General features: G+C 47.8%; 1 protein-coding gene across 1 annotated transcript in view; it reads left to right on the forward strand.

Moving 5' to 3' along the window:
• The first annotated feature begins 14,571 nt into the window (after positions 1 to 14,571).
• Positions 14,572 to 15,422, forward strand: part of PA2G4 (proliferation-associated 2G4) — a 29,704-nt gene continuing 28,853 nt past the window's right edge. Inside the window, exon 1 of the mRNA XM_040341091.1 lies at positions 14,572 to 14,801. Coding sequence (XP_040197025.1) covers positions 14,714 to 14,801 — 88 coding nt within the window. The 5' untranslated portion in view covers positions 14,572 to 14,713. The remainder of the gene's footprint in view (positions 14,802 to 15,422) is intronic.

Below are 15,422 nucleotides of genomic sequence, written 5' to 3' on the forward strand. Positions count from 1 at the left end.
CAAGACACATAACTGCAGCGTTCGCAGAGACAGGCCTGATCCCTGCGATCGCTTACAGTTTTTTTTTAAGCGTTTTCTACGTTTGCTTTTCTACAGATCAGGTGCTTTTTTTACCTGTGAATCCTTACCATTGTACCACTAAATTTAGAGTCCAAAATGGCAAACCGAAGGTACAATGATAAGCAGGCCTTGGAGTTCATGTGCATGTCAGATAGTGAAGAGGAGGAGGTCACGCATCTGACAGATTCTGGCTCAGAATACGAACCCGTTTGCGACAGCGTCTCCATGTCAGATAGCTCGCACGACGAAGTTGAGGTCCCTGCTAAGGCCAGGCGTACCCGATCCCATTCTGATGTTGTTGAGCAGCAAGAACCGCAGGACCCTCGTATGGAGCAGAGATCCAGTACTAGCGCCGCTATTCCTTCTGGTGAATTGGCAAGCACCAGCGGCCTAGTACACCCTGGTCGTTTATCCAGCACTGCAGTAACACTTGGTGACGTGGCGAGTCCCATAAGTGCAGTTGAAGCTGGCGATGTGGCAAGCACAAGTAGTGTCCCGCTGCCACCAAGAAGAAGACAGAGACAGGCCCGTCGTGCCCATAGTGCCCTTCCTGTAGAATTTGCCTATCCTGATTGGGTCCCCACCACTTCTACAGCACCTGTACTTCCCCCATTCACTGGCCAACCCGGTATTCAGGTGGATACAGCGAACTTTACGTCACTTGATTTTTATTCGCTGTATTTCACGGAAGATCTCTATAGATCTATTGTGGACCAGACTAATTTATATGCTGGTACTTACATCGCCGCTAACCCCCAGTCTCGCCTTGCCAAACAATGGAAACCTCTCGAGGTTTCCGAATTTAAGACCTTTCTGGGCCTTACCCTCAACATGGGCATACACAAATTTCCGTCATTGCGGATGTATTGGTCCACACATCCCATTGACCATATGTACATTTTCTCTGCTCACATGGCCAGGAAACGATACGAGGCGATCCTGCGGTTCCTGCATTTCAGTGACAATACACTTTGTCGTCCACGTGGAGACCCTGAATTTGACCGGCTCTACAAAATTCGGCCCCTCGTAAACCATTTCAACGAACGTTTTGCAGCCTTGTTTAATCCCCAGCAGGTTGTATGCGTTGATGAGTCCCTGATTAAATTTGCTGGCCGCTTGTCTTTCAAACAGTACCTTCCCAGCAAGCGTTCCAGATACGGGGTCAAGCTCTATAAGCTCTGTGACAGGGCCACAGGCTACACATGGAGCTTTAGGGTTTACGAGGGAAAAGATAGTCAGGTAGAGCCGGAAGGATGCCCAGATTACATGGGGAGCGCTGGCAAGATTGTTTGGGACTTGGTGTCACCCTTATTCGGAAAGGGGTACCATTTGTATGTGGACAATTTTTACAGCAGCGTGCCACTTTTTAGCCACTTATTTGATCAACAGATTGGAGCATGTGGCACCGTGCGACCTAATCGCCGGGGCTTCCCCCAGCGGCTTGTAGATGCCCGTGTTAGGCCGGGGGCGAGAGCCTGCTGCAGATGTAAAAATTTGCTCGCTGTGAAGTGGCGGGACAATAGGAATGTTTTCGTTCTTACCACCCTTCACGCAGACACGACAGTCCAAATTCGTACGGCGACTGGTGTTGTGGAGAAACCCCTCTGTGTCCACGAATATAACCAAAACATGGGAGGGGTGGACCTCAACGACCAGTTAATGGCGCCGTATCATATTGCCCGTAAGACGAGACGCTGGTACAAAAAAGTGTCTCTACATTTATTTCAATTGGCTCTACTGAATGCTCATGTCGTATACAGAGCTTCAGGACGGAATGAATCCTTCCTTCAATTCCAGAGGGATATCATCACAGAACTCCTGTATCCAGGCGGTATTGTACCTCACCATCTCCTACCAAATGCAGTAAGCCGACTGCATGAGAGGCATTTTTCTTATGTCCTCCAGAGTACCCCTACCCAGGGCCGACCTTAGGCCTTTAGGCGCCCTGTGCGAGAAAGCTTTACAGCGCCCCCTGGTGACCACGCCCCTCAGAAACCACGCCCCTTAGTAACCACACCCCTCGGTAACAACACCCATTTCTCCAATACCAGCTCCATTTAAAGCCTTCCATTCCGTTAAGTTCCCAAAAAAAAGATTACAAGCTATAATAACGCCACATATACTGCAAATCACACGGTATAATAACGCCACCTATACTGCAAATCACACTCTATAATAACGCCACATATAAAGTAAATCACATGGTATAATAACACTACCTGTAAATTTACTATCAAATATCAAACATAATTACAATAAAGTATTTTTTAACTTTTGTATTTACTGTTCCTTTAAGAAACACCCTATTTAAAAAAGAAAATACAAAAACAGGCATTAAGCAGTACACTGCATTTATAAAAAAATAATTTACTTACAGAAAAAAGTTTTTACATCTGCTGCCTGCTTCTGTGGATTCTTGCCCTCTTTTGTCTTCTCAGTGCGCATGGCATATGAGCTCCTAATCCCTGCTCCTCATAGCAAGGCAAGGACAGCCACCCACGCTGTCATTCCTGCAGAATCCGCCTGTGGCCTGCCAGGTGTACCTAGAGCATTTGGCACCCGGGGCGGATCCTATATCTGCCCCGCCCGTAAAATGTAAAAACACCCCACTGTGCCCCCTGCATCCTTCAATATCTCTGTCACTACTGTGTACCCCTCTACACAACTGCACCTCTGGACCCCTTTACATTACACAGCACCCTGCATCACTGGACCCCTTTACATTACACAGCACCTCTGGACCCCTTTACAATACACAGTACCCTGCACCTCTGGACCCCTTTACATTACACATCACTCTGGACCCCTTTACATTACACAGCACCCTGCACCTCGGGACCCCTTTACATTACACATCACTCTGGACCCCTTTACATTACACAGCACCCTGCACCTCTGGACCCCTTTACATTACACATCACTCTGGACCCCTTTACATTACACATCACCCTGCACCTCTGGGCCCCTTTACATTACACAGCACCCTGCACCTCTGGGCCCCTTTACATTACACAGCACCTCTGGGCCCCTTTACATTACACAGCACCCTGCACCTCTGGACCCCTTTACATTACACATCACTCTGGACCCCTTTACATTACACAGCACCCTGCACCTCTGGACCCCTTTACATTACACATCACTCTGGACCCCTTTACATTACACATCACCCTGCACCTCTGGGCCCCTTTACATTACACAGCACCCTGCACCTCTGGGCCCCTTTACATTACACAGCACCTCTGGGCCCCTTTACATTACACAGCACCTCTGGACCCCTTTACATTACACATCACCCTGCACCTCTGGACCCCTTTACATTACACAGCACCCTGCACCTCTGGACCCCTTTACATTACACAGCACCCTGCACCTCTGGGCCCCTTTACATTACACAGCACCCTGCACCTCTGGACTCCGTTACATTACACAGCACCCTGCACCTCTGGACCCATTTACACAGCACCTTGCACCACTGGGCCCCTTACATTACACAGCACCCCACAGCTCTGGACCCCTTTACATTACACAGCACCCCTGCACCTCTGGACTCTGTTACATTACACAGCACCCTGCACCTCTGGACTCCGTTACATTACACAGCACCCTGCACCTCTGGACCCATTTACACTACACAGCACCTTGCACCACTGGGCCCCTTACATTACACAGCACCCCACAGCTCTGGACCCCTTTACATTACACAGCACCCCTGCACCCTGTTACATTACACAGCACCCTGCACCTCTGGACTCCTTTACACTACACAGCACCCTGCACCACTGGGCCCCTTATATTCCACAGCACCCTGCACCTCTGGGCTCCTTTACATTACACAGCACCCTGCACCTTTGGACCCCTTTACATTACACAGCACCCTGCACCTCTGGACCCCGTTACATTACACAGCACCCTGCACCTATGGACCCCTTTACACTACACAGCACCTTGCACCACTGGGCCCCTTACATTACACAGCACCCCACAGCTCTGGACCCCCTTACATTACACAGCACCCCACAGCTCTGGACCCCTTTACATTACACAGCACCCTGCATCACTGGACCCTTTTACATTACACTGCACCCTGCATCACTGGACCCCTTTTACATTACACAGCCCCGGACACCTGTATGTTACACAGACACCCCCTAACAGTTCTGGACCCCCTGCATGTTACGCAGACCCCCGTACAGTGCATACCCCTCCCCCTACAATACAGATCTCTCCTTACAATACAGAACCCCCTCTACAATACAGATTCACCCCTACAATAGACCACCCTTACAGTGCAGACCCCCTACAATAAATAACCCCCCCCCCACAATACAGAACCCCACTACAATAAAGAACCTCCCCTCACAATACAGAAAACACCCCCCCCCTACAATACAGATCAACCCCTACAGTGCGAACCCCCCCCCCCCCCCACACACACAATACAGAAACCCCCACCCCCCTACAATACAGATCAACCCCTACAGTGCGAACCCCCCCCCCCCCACACACAATACAGAACCCCCTCCCCCCTACAATACAGATCAACCCCTACAGTGCAGACCCCCCTACAATAAAGAACCCCCCCCCCCACACACACACACAATACAGAAAACACCCCCCCCCCCTACAAAAGAGATAAACCCCTACAGTGCCGAGTGACCCCCCTACAATAAAGAACCCCCTACCCCACAATACAGATAGAACACACACACCCCCGGCCCCCCCTCCCCCTTCTGACCTGTAAAGCAAGCAGGCTCAGATAACCTGCTTGCCGCGTGCTGCACACACAGCACAGTACAGGCAAGGGGGAGGCTGCTTCACTGCTCGGCTGCGTGACTGAGACAGTCACAGACAGCCGAGACTCAGACCCGCGGAGCTGCCTAAGCAGAAGGGGGATCGCTGCGGCCAGGTCCCGGGTGTGCCGACGGCTCGCTGGGATGCGGCTTGCACGGCACCCCCCCCCCCTGCAATGCCAGGCACCCGGCACCACGCCATCCCACCCAGCAAGGTCCTCTTCCGTCGCGGGGGGGGGGGGGGGGCGCCGGCCTGACACCCCCAGTGTGCGGCACGCCCCTCGCCCACTACTTAATACATGGGCGAATTAAAGAATCTGTGCGGTCGCCAGGCGCCCATGTTGCTATGGCGCCCTGTGCGATCGCACTCTCCGCACACCGCAAAGGCCGGCCCTGCCCCTACCCAACGAGCCCCCCAAAGAAAATGTCGTGTCTGTACCAAGCGCGGATTTAGGCGTGACACCCGTTATTTTTGTCCCAAATGTCCTGGCAATCCTGGTCTTTGTATTGGTGAATGTTTTGAACGCTTCCACACACACGTTAATTATTAGTGTAGGGTGAAACATTTCACAGGCTAGGCACACTCACACAGGGTCTCCCAAGATGCCATCGCATTTTGAGAGACCCAAACCTGGAACCGAAAAGTTGAAGTTACAGTTCACAGTTACAAAAAAAAGTGTTAAAAAAAAAAAAAAAAAAAAAAAAGTAAAAAATAAAAACACACAAAAAAATATAAAATAAAAAAACCAAAAATAGTTGTCGTTTTATTGTTCTCTCCCTCTCTATTCTCTCTCTATTGTTCTGCTCTTTTTTACTGTATTCTATTCTGCAAAGTTTTATTGTTGTTATGTTTTTTCATGCTTGCTTTTCAGGTATGTAATTTATTTTACTGTTTTCAGGTACGCCATTCAGCTGTTGCGCGGACTTATTTATCTTGACAGCAACAGCGTTTGCTCCCACGATATATAAAGCCGCGACTCCAGTGCTGTAGGAGGTGATTTCACCACCACAGTTAAAAAAAAGAGCATATATGCCGAAGCATGCGGGCAGCAGGGGCGGAGGAGCGATTTTGCTCCTAATGCCGCGTACATACGGTTGACATTCCTACGGAGGCTTTCCCGTGGAAAAGTCTGACCATGTGTACACGGCATAGAAAAGTCCGACCGTGTGTACGCGGCATAGAAAAGTCCGACCGTACGCGGCATAACTTTTTTGCGGGAGGATGCCCCCATGCTTCGGCATATATAAATGGTGCATGTATGCCCATCATTAGAAGTGGGTGGATGAAGGGAGGTATTCTAATGGTGGGCATACCCACCGATCAATCTTTTTTTTGTTCAGCCAACAGGCTGCATGAAAAAAAAAAAGATTACAATACATGTCCAACAAGAACCATCAACGTACTGGTATGTTGCAGGACTTTGAATGGTTATACCAGAATGATGCCTGCGGGTTTAGGCATCATCTTGGTATCATTCTTTTCAGCCAGCGGTCGGCTTTCATGTAAAAGCAGTCCTAGCGGCTAATTAGCCTCTAGACTGCTTTTACATTCAGTGGGAGGGAATGTCCCCCCCCCCCCAGATATAAACGGCGCCATTGAGAATATGGGAAAGCATTTTATCACACCGATCTTGGTGTGGTCAGATGCTTTGAGGGCAGAGGAAAGATCTAGGGTCTAATAGACCCCATTTAAAAAAAAAAAGAGTACCTGTCACTAACTATTGCTATCATAAGGGATATTTACATTCCCTGAGATAACAATAAAAATGGTAAAAAAATAAATAAATGGAAGGAACAGTTAACAAATAAAATAAAAAAAGCGAAATAAATATATAAAAAAATAAAAAAATAAAAAAAAGCATCCCTGTCCCCCCCTGCTCTTGCGCAAAGACGAACGCAAGCGTCGGTCTGGAGTCATATGTAAACAGCAATTGCACCATGCATGTGAGGTATCACCGCGAAGGGCAGATCGAGGGCAGTCATTTTAGCAGTAGACCTACTCTGTAAATCTAATGTGGTAACCTGTAAAGGCTTTTAAAGGCTTTTAAAAATGTATGTAGTTTGTCGCCACTGCGCGTTTGTGCGCAATTTTAAAGTATGTCGTGTTTGGTATCCATGTACTCGGCCTAAGATCATAATTTTTATTTCATCAATAATTTGGGCAATATAGTGTGTTTTAGTGCTTTAAAATAAAAAAAAGTGTATTTTTTCCCCAAAAAATGCGTTTGAAAAAACGCTGCGCAAATACTGTGTGGAAATTTTTTTTGCAACACCCACCATTTTAATCTGTAGGGCCTTTGCTTTAAAAAAATATATAATGTTTGGGGGTTCAACTTTACTTTCTTGCAAAAAAATAATATGTTTTTATGTAAACAAACAGTGTCAGAAAGGGCTTTTTCTTCAAGTGGTTAGAAGAGTGGGTGATGTGTGACATAAGCTTTTAATTGTTGTGCATAAAATGCCAGGACAATTGAAAACCCCCCCAAATGACCCCATTTTGGAAAGTAGACACCCCAAGCTATTTGCTGAGAGGCATCTTAAGTCCATGGAATATTTTAGATTTTGACCCAAGTTGCGGGAAATATAAATATATATATATATATATATTTTTTTGCGCAAAGTTGTCACTAAATGATATATTGCTCAAACATGCCATGGGCATATGTGGAATTACACCCCAAAATGCATTCTGCTGCTTCTCCTGAGTACGGGGATACCACATGTGTGAGACTTTTTGGGAGCCTAGCCGCGTACGGGACCCCAAAAACCAATCACCGCCTTCAGGCTTTCTAAGGGTGTAAATTTTTGATTTCACTCCTCACTACCTATCACAGTTTCGAAGGCCATAAAATGCCAAAATAGCACAAAAAAAACCCAAATGACCCCATTTTGGAAAGAAGACACCCCAAGGAAACTGCTGAGAGGCATGTTGAGTCCATTGATTTTTTTTTTTTTTGTCCAAAGTGATTGAATAATGAGAAAAAAAAAAAAAAAAAGAAAAATGTGTCACTAAATGATATATTGCTCACACATGTCATGGTTATATGTGGAGTTGCACCCTAAAATACATTCTGCTGCTTCTCCTGAGTACGGGGATACCACATGTTTGGGACTTTTTGGGAGCCTAGCCGCGTACGGGACCCCGAAAACCAAGCACCGCCTTCAGCATTTCTAAGGGCGCAAATTTTTGATTTCACTCCTCACTACCTATCACAGTTTCGAAGGCCATAAAATGCCAAAATAGCACAAAAAACCCCCAAATGACCCCATTTTGGAAAGTAGACACCCCAAGCTATTTGCTGAGAGGCATGTTGAGTCCATGGAATATTTAATTTTTTTGCCCCAAGTGATTGAATCATGACCAAAAAAAATTAAAATAAAAAAATGTACAAAACATTGTCACTAAATGATATATTTCTCACACATGCCATTGTTATATGTGGAATTGCACCCCAAAATACATTCTGCTACTTCTCCTGAGTACGGGGATACCACATGTGTGGGACTTTTTGGGAGCCTAGCCGCGTATGAGACCCCGAAAACCAAGCACCGCCTTCAAGATTTCTAAGGACATAAATTTTTGATTTCACTCACACAAATCTTGAAGGCAGTGCTTGGTTTTCGGGGCCCCGTACGCGGCTAGGCTCCCAAAAAGTCCCACACATGTGGTATCCCCGTACTCAGGAGAAGCAGCAGAATGTATTTTGGGGTGCAATTCCACATATAACCGTGGCATGTGTGAGAAATATATCATTTAGTGACAACGTTTTGTATTTTTTTTTTTTTGGTCATTATTCAGTGACTTGGGGCAAAAAAATTAAATATTCCATGGACTCAACATCCCTCTCAGCAAATAGCTTGGGGTGTCTACTTTCCAAAATGGGGTCATTTGGGGGAGTTTTGTGCTGTTTTGGCATTTTATTGCCTTCGAAACTGTGATAGGTAGTGAGGAGTGAAATCAAAAATTTATGCCCTTAGAAATCCTGAAGGCGGTGATTGGTTTTCGGGGTCCCGTACGCGGCTAGGCTCCCAAAAAGTCCCACACATGTGGTATCCCCGTACTCAGGAGAAGCAGCAGAATGTATTTTGGGGTGCAATTCCACATATGCCCATGGCATATGTGAGAAATATATCATTTAGTGACAACGTTTTGTAAAATTTTTTTTTTTTGGTCATTATTCAATCACTTGGGGCCATAAAATTAAATATTCCATGGACTCAACATGCCTCTCAGCAAATAGCTTGGGGTGTCTTCTTTCCAAAATGGGGTCATTTGGGGGGGTTGTGTGACATCTTGGCATTTTATGGCCTTCAAAACTGTGATAGGTAGTGATAGGTAGTGAGGAGTGAAATCAAAAATGTATGCCCTTAGAAATCTTGAAGGCGGTGCTTTGTTTTCGGGGCCCCGTATGCGGCTAGGCTCACAAAAAGTCCCACACATGTGGTATCCCCGTACTCGGGAGAAGCAGCAGAATGTATTTTGGGGTGCAATTCCACATATAACTATGGCATGTGTGAGCAATATATCATTTAGTGACAACTTTGTGCAAAAAAAAATCAGTTTGTCATATTCCCGCAACTTGTGTCAAAATATAAAATATTCCATGGACTCGACATGCCTCTCAGCAAATAGCTTAGGGTGTCTACTTTCCAAAATGGGGTCATTTGGTTTTTTTTTTTGCTATTTTGGCATTTTATGGCATTCGAAACCTTGATAGGTAGTGAGGAGTGAAATCAAAAATTTGTGCCCTTAGAAATGCTGAAGGCGGTGCTTGGGTTTTGGGGCCCCGTATGCGGCTAGGCTCCCAAAAAGTCCCACACATGTGGTATCCCCGTACTCAGGAGAAGCAGCAGAATGTATTTTGGGGTGCAATTCCACATATAACCATGGCATGTGTGAGAAATATATCATTTAGTGACAACTTTTTGTAAACATTTTTTTTTTTTCGTCATTATTCAATCACTTGGGACAAAAAAATTAAATATTCAATGGACTCAACATGCCTCTCAGCAGTTTCCTTGGGGTGTCTACTTTCCAAAATGGGGTCATTTGGGGGGGTTTTGTACTGCCCTGCCATTTTAGCACCTCAAGAAATGAGATAGGCAGTCATAAAATAAAAGCTGTGTAAATTCCAGAAAATGTACCCTAGTTTGTAGACGCTATAACTTTTGCGAAAACCAATAAATATACGCTTATTGCGATTTTTTTTACTAAAGACATGTGGCTGAATACATTTTGGCCTAAATGTTTGACTAAAATTTAGTTTATTCGATTTTTTTTACTTTTTGTTATAAGAAAAATCATTTTTTTTCAAAATTTACGGTCTTTTTGCGTTTATATCGCAAAAAATAAAAATCGCAGAGGCGATCAAATACCATCAAAATAAAGCTCTATTTGTGGGAAGAAAAGGACGCAAGTTTCGTTTCGGTACAACATTGCATGACCGCGCAATTACCAGTTAAAGCAGCGCATTGCCAAATTGTAAAAACACCTTGGGTCTTTAGACAGCGTATTGGTCCGGGGCTTAAGTGGTTAAGTGACTTTGAACATAGCTTAGTTTCCTGGTGCCAGACGGGCTGATCTGAGTATTTCAAAAACTGCTGATCTACTGGGATTTTAACGCACACAGAGAATGGTCCGAAAAAATATCCAGTGAGCGGCAGATGTGTGGACGAAAATGCTTTGTTGATGTCAGAGAAGAATCTGTAACTGTAACCCAAATAACCACTTGTTACAACCAAGGTATGCAGAATATCATCTATGAACTCACAACACATCGAACCTGCAGGGTTCTGGGATGAGCTGCCTACAGGGTGCAGGGTTCTGGGATGAGCTGCCTACAGGGTGCAGGGTTCTGGGATGAGCTGCCTACAGGGTGCAGGGTTCTGGGATGAGCTGCCTACAGAGTACAGGGTTCTGGGATGAGCTGCCTACAGGGTGCAGGGTTCTGGGATGGGCTGCCTACAGGGTGCAGGGTTCTGGGATGAGCTACGTAGAGTGCAGCCTCACCAGTGCCCACTAAATGCAGCCTACCAGTGCCCATAAAGTGCAGCTTGTCAGTGCCCATAAAATGCAGCACCATCAGTGCCCATCAATGCAGCCTACCAGTGGCCACCAAATGCAGCATTATCAGTGCCCAACAAATGCAGCCTCATCGGTGCCCATCAAATGCAGTCTCATCAGTGCCCATCAAATGCAGCCTACCAGTGCCCATCAAATGCAGCCTACCAGTGCGCATCTATGCTACCTACCAGTGCCCATCAATGCTGCCTACCTGTGTCTATCGATGCCACCTACCTTTGCCCATCAATGACGCCTACCTGTGTCCATCAATGCTGCCTACCATTGCCCATCAATGCCGCCTACCTGTGCCCATCAATGCCAACTACCAGCATCCATTAATGCTGCCTTTCTGTACCCATTAATGCTGCCTACCAGTGCCCATCAATGCTGCCTACCTGTGCTCATCAATGCTGCCAACCTGTGCCCATAAATACCTCCTACACGTGCCCACATGAATGATCACACATAGATTTCCCTCACTATCACGCAGCTTTTCTCTGAATTTCTCAGCAGCGCTGTATTAAAGTCCTGCCTCCTGGACTGATGGCTCTTGTGATAGATGTCACACCGATCCAATTTCCCGGCATTGGATCACTGTGACATCTGTCATAGGAGCTGTCAGTCTAGGAGGCAGGACCTTAATACAGCACAGCAGAGAAATTCAGAGCAAAGCTGAGTGATAATGAGGGAGATCGCCGCTGGAGAGCAGCAGGGAAGGAGAGGAGGACTCTGAGGCATGTTAACTTCCGTGATTTCCCCCGCTGCAGCCGCAGTTCAAAGCAGTCACAGGGCAGGAAAATTTCCCGGTATCCCTGGCTAAAAAACAATTATGCGGGACATACCTCCCTCACAGCGGGATCGCGGGACAAGGTTCAGATGCGGGAATGTCCCGCCCAATCCGGGACTGTTGGGAGGTATGCATCACGTGCCAGGGCACACCCTAATCACCCAGTGAAGCAGATTCCCCCTGTTTGGACCTGTGGCATTTCACTGAAGTCCTCTAATGATGCTCCTAAAAAAAAATGTAATCTGTAAAAATAATTAAAAAACTGAATAATAAAAATGAAAAAATAATGATACTGTCCACTGCTCTACCTACCTCTACCCTACTGACACCGTCCACTGCTGTACTTACACCGTCAATATATATACACATGCACACACGCATATGTGTTTGAGCTTTGGGGTGCACACCCTAATGCAATAGGCTATGCACACCTATGATCACGAATGTGTAAGCTGACAAATCTACAGCAACTGCGTGAGGTTATCATGTCAATATGGACGAAAATCTCTGAGGAATGTTTCCAACACCTTGTTGAATATATGCCACAAAGACAAAAGGGCCGTACACACGATTCGAAAATCAGAAGTCAAATTTTGTCTGACGAAGGATCTGACTATTTTCTGATCATTAGTAAGATGCTTTCGACAGCCGATTCGATTTTTCGTCCGACAAAAGCTGGACGTGCAGACTATAAAACTTTTGTCGGATGTGAACTAGGGGTGCAACGGATCACAGTTGATCCGTGATCCGAACGGGTCACCCCCTTCGGATCGGAACACACTGTGATCCGCGGATTGCCACGGCTCCGGAGCTAGGCCGAAGCCGTGGCCTTTCCTAATGTTACGGCGGCGGCTCCGGAGCTAGGCCGAAGCCGCAGCCTTTCCTAATGTTATGGCCGCGTCTTCGGCCTACCTCCGGAGCCGCCGCCGTAACATTAGGAAAGGCCGCGGCTTCGGCCTCGCTCCGGAGCCGCGGCCATCTTGGTACACTCGGCGGAGGCCCTCCTCTGTTTACACCCACAGAGGAGGAGCCCGCACTCGTGGGACACGCCGCTCGAGACACTGTCGGTACTAGCTGGGGGGGGGGGGGGTCACTGTACTCAGAAGGGGGTCACTGCACTGTACTCAGAAGGGGGTCACTGCACTGTACTCAGAAGGGGGTCACTGCACTGTACTCGGAAGGGGGTCACTGCACTGTACTCGGAAGGGGGTCACTGCACTGTACTCAGAAGGGGGTCACTGCACTGTACTCAGAAGGGGGTCACTGCACTGTACTCAGAAGGGGGTCACTGCACTGAACTCAGAAGGGGGTCACTGCACTGTACTCAGAAGGGGGTCACTGCACTGAGAAGGGGGTCACTGTACTGTATTTAGAAGGGGGTCACTGCACTGAACTCAGAAGGGGGTCACTGCACTGTACTCAGAAGGGGGTCACTGCACTGAGAAGGGGGTCACTGTACTGTACTCAGAAGGGGGTCACTGCACTGAGAAGGGGGTCACTGTACTGTACTCAGAAGGGGGTCACTGCACTGAGAAGGGGGTCACTGCACTGTACTCAGAAGGGGGTCACTGCACTGAGAAGGGGGTCACTGTACTGAGAAGGGGGGTCACTGTACTGAGAAGGGGGGTCACTGTACTGAGAAGGGGGGTCACTGTACTGAGAAGGGGGGTCACTGTACTGAGAGGAGGGGGGGTCACTGTACTGAGAGGAGGGGGGGTCACTGTACTGAGAAGGGGGGTTACTGTACTGAGAGGGGGGGTCACTGTACTGAGAAGGGGGGTCACTGTACTGAGAGGAGGGGGGGTTACTGTACTGAGAGGAGGGGGGGTCTCTGTACTAAGAGGAGGGGGGGGTGTCTGCACCGAGGGAGTACTATAGTTGGTGGGGGGGGGGGGGAGATGTGGATATTACAGTGGGGGAGATTTTTTTTTTTTTGCCGATCCGAAAAATGATCTGATCCGTGACTCCTGATCCGAGGAACGATCCGAACCGTGAGTTTTTTGATCCGTTGCACCCCTAATGTGAACTCAACGTCTGATTTTTGTTTAAAAGGTACGGTTTTCGTATGAAAAAAAACTACGCATACTCAGAAACAAAAGAATAAATACAAAACTAGTCAACATATTACAGGTATGTCACTTCTGACGTTGAATTCTGTCGTACGAGAATTTTCGTATGGCGAGTAGCCTCTTCACTTTCCACATGAGATTAGCATGCCACAAAGGAGGGCGCTACAATTATTATCGTTCCCCTTTTTGTTCTTTCTGTTTAGCTTATTCTTCATTATCTACATCCTCCGTTTTCTTGTACTTGATAAACAGCACAGGGATAAGTTCTGTTCCTCCTCTCATTGAGTACTGCTTGGACCTTGAAGAAGGGGACACACCCCGAAAGCTCGTCCATGAAAAATTATATGTTAGTGCAAATAAAAAAAGTACTCAATTTTCTCTGTCACAATTGCACTAATATGGCTACAATCACCTCAAGTCCCCCTCATTGTGTAATACAATATAACAATGGAGTTTATGTCCATTATAAATGCCTTTGACCTTTTTCATGTAGTTTTCTTGTAGCTGTTATAGGAGAGCAGTTAGGTAGGCCGGTGTGAGTTCCACTCATTCCTTATGACACACAGGCTCTGAGGCCTCCTCAGCCACTTGGATTATTACCACACCAGTCTCCTAGTATTACCGCCACACGCCTCGTACACTACAGGCCCCAACACATATCCCTCCGCCCTGACTCATTATAGCCTCCTCCAGCCTGTAGGGCGCCTCCTGACTACAACTCCCAGCGTACACCGCGAGCGCACAAATGTGGGTGGCGCAGGTTGTCAGCTGTCACCCGTGGGAACTACAACACCCGGCATCCTGTGCGGCCCACTCTCCTGACCCTCAACCTGACGCGTGCGGTGCGCTCCCGCCTCCTGAGCTCTCCTCGCGCTGTGTGTGTCCGCCGCGCGCTCCAGCCAGCAATTCCCGTGCAGAGGGGAGACCGCCGAACGCCGACATGTCGGGTGACGATGAGCAGCAGGAGCAGACCATTGCCGAGGACCTTGTGGTCACCAAATACAAGATGGGGGGCGACATCGCCAACAGTGAGTGTCCGAAGGGGGGGGAAGGTGGCGGTGTGGCCGGCATGGTAGGGGTGACGGAGGGGACCCGGGTGGAGGTATGTTCTCCGTCGGTGGTGGCCCGCTCTCCGTGCTGTGGGGGTGAGGAGGGTGAGAGCGGAGCGCACGTGTCCCGCCTGCCATGTGCCTCTCCGGCATCCGTACATCCGCGGGCACCCACGTGTCTGCCGGGCCCGCCGTGTGCTGGGAGCCCGCCTGATGGCCTCCATGTCACCGGATCCGGCCTGTCTGTCCTACTACAATGGGGACTGTCCCACCACATCATCATCGGGGATATTCAAGTCCTCATCAAAGTTTCCCCCCTTTTTAATATAGAAGGATTAGAGGCCCTGTCAGGTTTTTATTACTATATTGATATCAGTACATTGCAATCCAATCCTTGTATAACCATCATTTGCCCATAGATGGGTTAAAATAGTCATCAGTGGCCGGTCCCGCTCCACAGAAGTTCATCTAATGACTGATCGCTCTCCAAGACTTGTTGGAAGATTGATCAGCACTACAACCAATCATCGGTGGCACTGATCAGTGTATTCCCCATTATCAGTAGAGGATGCGGGAGGATCCTTCCACTTGCCTCTATTG

The sequence above is a fragment of the Rana temporaria genome, chromosome 2 (genome assembly GCF_905171775.1).
Source record: "Rana temporaria chromosome 2, aRanTem1.1, whole genome shotgun sequence".
In the NCBI taxonomy this organism is placed as follows: domain Eukaryota; kingdom Metazoa; phylum Chordata; class Amphibia; order Anura; family Ranidae; genus Rana; species Rana temporaria.